Here is a 3,845-nt window from a genome sequence, read left to right as displayed (position 1 = left end):
AATAAAAATATTAATTTTAATGTTTACATATTATCTATAAAACATTAAATTGTGATAGCAAGGATTGTTTATAGTAATTTGATAAATAAAACATTTTATAATAGGTAGTAGATTCAGTTATTATGTGACACAGTATGAAATAATTAAAAAATAAATTTAAACTGTTATTGGAAACCAAATTAATTTAGTTAATTTAAATTTAGTAATTTAAATAATTTTTTTTAGATATTTAGCGACGGGGGATTCTCTACAGACAATTTCTTTCAGTTACCGTTTGGGACATAGCACAGTACAAGCAATTGTAAACGATACTTGTAAGATTATATGTGACAATCTGTTGGCTGAAATGATGCCTAATCCAACGGAAGATATGTGGAAATCTATTGCCAATGACTACAATAGAATTTGGAACTTCCCGAATTACGTAGGCGCTTTGGATGGCAAGCATGTTAACATTCAAGCACCTCCAAATAGTGGATCGTTGTACTTTAATTACAAGAAGACGTTCTCAGTCGTCTTAATGGCTCTTGTTGATGCTAAGTACAATTTTATTGCAGTTGATGTTGGTGCATACGGCAAAAGTAGCGATGGTGGAATTTTTACACATTCTAATTTAGGTAAAGCTATTGAGCAAGATAAACTACGAATACCACGAAGTGTAAAGTTACCTAGCACATCTATTGAAGTTCCATACGTCATTGTTGGAGACGAAGCATTCCCCTTAAAAACATATTTACACACGACAAGATTTGGATGTTTCTAAACGTATTTTCAATTACCGCTTAAGCCGTGCTAGAAGAGTGGTTGAAAATACATTTGGAATATTATCTCAACAATTTAGAATTTACAATAGGAGGATTCAAGCTTTGCCGAAAAATGTAGATAGCATAATACTGGCTACCTGTGTATTGCATAACTTTATTAAAAAATACGATACTAACACCTACAATTACGAAAGGAATGAAACTTACAGTAATGGACCTAATGATAGAGGACTAGAAAACTTACCTATGCAAGGTGGTAATGCTACAAAGGATGCCTTCCATGTGAGAGAAAAATTCAAGGATTATTTTAATTCAGAGGTTGGATCTGTATCGTGGCAAGAAGGAATAGTTTAGAATTAATTAAATCGAATCTAATTATTTTAGTAGGTATGATATATTGTAAAAAAAATAAAATAAAAGTTTTTTTATTTACTGAAAAGCGCTATTATCAACTATATTTTAATAAATTAAATAACTTTTATCATAATAATATTATACATCATATAGAAAAAAAATTAAATACACAATTTATATTTACACAATTGTATTAATCCTGAAGACTGTGCATTGTTGATGTTATATTTAAAATAAAATTATTTTGATTGGGTTTTATTAATATTTATATTTGTCAAATATTTGGTATAGCCAGTTAATTTAACGTTTATAAAATACCCATGTGTAGATTAAAATAATAATATGTCGATGCGTAGATTCAAGATTGTTTGTCAGTTCGCAGTCCAGTCGTCATAATATAATATGGTTTCAGGTTTACATATATTATTCGTATACATTGCACACTATACAACCAATTTAAATATAAATAATATAATATAAATAAAATTCTAAATGTATAGGTATTGTATTGTTATAGGTATATTATAGCCTATAGGTTTCATGAAGAGGATGCGACTTATATAATATAAACATTTTTTTTTTAAATATAACTTACCATCTGATTTCAATTGTTCTGCAATTTTACTCCAAATTTCGTTTTTATATGAAGTGTCCATATATTTTGAATTTGATAGGTCGTACAGCACTTCGTACTGTCGAACAAATTCGATGAGATGTTCGACATCCATTTCACCTACAATTGTCGTCCGTCAAAACAAAAAATATCGTTGGCGAGAATTCAAAAGTTCTCGGATCTGTGACTGAACGGACACTGACGGATCGGATTCGGATAGAAAACTGATGAGTGTGGATGACGCGATCTGAATTTAGCGAAACGTTATTTTCTATGACTGAGACTGACCCGAAATCTCGGAACTGAACCGTCTCATGACTGATATGTGTGAATCGACCTTAAGGGCATTTGGTTGATAGCGATCATTTTAGCTAACGCTTGATGAATTTCTTCTGTTCTTTCTGAACTACAAATTCGGTTTTTTCCAAAGTTCTTGTCAATATATGTTCTACGTCGTTTACGGGGCGGTTCACGAAATTCTGATGATGAGGATAAACAAGCGGTATTTAATAAACTAGTTGATGATGACGATGAACACTGTGTTACTCCATCAACTATACTACACTCTTCACTTCATGAAGATTATCATCACTAGGAAATAAATTAAAGTATAACAGTAATAACAATTACATAAATCAATTTTATAGGTATAGTAATTGAATGATACGATTAATATAATATATTATGTAGATATGGCGCATTATAAATAATATTGTAATTTATATATATAATTTACAATTATTATTAATTATTATTGTTACGACTGATCGAATGTGTGTGTCGTATTAGAAAAATATAAACCATATAATAATGTTACATGTGTTTATAAAACCAAATAACAAAACAAAACTCTCAACTTCGAGTTACTATTATTTAGTTTATTATTTTGTTTACTATTATAAATTTATAAATTTCACCACTATGCGATAATACGTTAACACGAATATTTTATATAAAATTAAGCTTTTCAAGATAACCCAATTTTTAATTAATTAATTAATTTTATTTTATAATTGTGTAATTAAAGCTATTCAAATTTTCAATCCCGTCCATTTTTTATTTGAATTATTATAAATGAATTGCATTTATACATACCTTTGATTTTGCGTGTTTTTGCTTATATTGTGTATGAGTTTTAAATGTCTGCCAAATGATCCCGTTGATCCACCAGCACAACAAAACACTTTATTTGAACTATCGTCACACAGATCACAAGCAGCTTTATCGCCTTGGCGTTTACCGTATTGCCATACCCAACTTTTAGATCGATAACTCATTTTCTTTGGAAAATGTAATATGTATAATACAAAATAAATATCAAGACCTACACTTCACGTGACACGTATAGTAAAAGTGAACACAGGAAAATAAAGTCCAGTATGGACTATGGAGAAATTTTAAAATCACCAAAAATATTTAGATAAAAAGCATACATACTACATAGGTAGTAGGTACGTAAATGTAATGCAATAAAATTGGCGATAAGATAACATTGCGAATATTTATTTTTCAACCTTAAAACCAGTTTTACTTTTAATATTACTCTCTTTTACGTATATTATTATACTTATAGCTTATAGTGTTTATGCCTATATAACATTATACGATAAACGAATGCATCATACTAATTTTTAAGCATAACTAATAACTATAAAAATAACTTATAATAAATGAGTATTAATATAATGAACCTGTTGTGCTATTTAATCGTATAAAGACTCGTATAAAGAGTTAGGCAAAGTTAGCAAAAAAAATATTTATATTAAAGTATATCTGAATTCTGAATTAATATACAATATATGCACGGGTATACACGGGTATTATACACGGATATTAAATACACGGGCTTTAATATATTTTTTACCCGGGTACCCGGGCTCCGTGTGCCCGTGTATCTAATACCCGTTCACAACCGCGACCCCTACATGAAATCTTTTATAGAAGTTGGTGGCTGTTTCTTGGACAGTTTTGATTTGGAGGTCATCGTGTAGTAATTTATTCGTTACGTACCATGGAGCTTTGGCAATGATACGTAAAATAATGTTTACGTTTTAAATGTTCATTCATATTTTTATAACAATATTTGTGTACTGTAATAAAAATAATATCGTATT

General features: G+C 29.2%; 1 protein-coding gene across 1 annotated transcript; it reads left to right on the top strand.

Moving 5' to 3' along the window:
• Window positions 1-225: 225 nt before the first annotated feature.
• Window positions 226-763, top strand: LOC111030593 (the record flags this gene model as incomplete). The annotated part of the gene is made up of 1 exon (XM_022310161.1): window positions 226-763. A coding segment is annotated over one exon (538 nt), but the record flags the coding sequence as incomplete, so codon positions are not given.
• Window positions 764-3,845: the final 3,082 nt, after the last annotated feature.

This window comes from Myzus persicae, unplaced genomic scaffold, assembly GCF_001856785.1.
Source record: "Myzus persicae strain clone G006 unplaced genomic scaffold, MPER_G0061.0, whole genome shotgun sequence".
Lineage (NCBI taxonomy): Eukaryota > Metazoa > Arthropoda > Insecta > Hemiptera > Aphididae > Myzus > Myzus persicae.
This window is presented reverse-complemented; position numbering and strand designations above follow the sequence as displayed.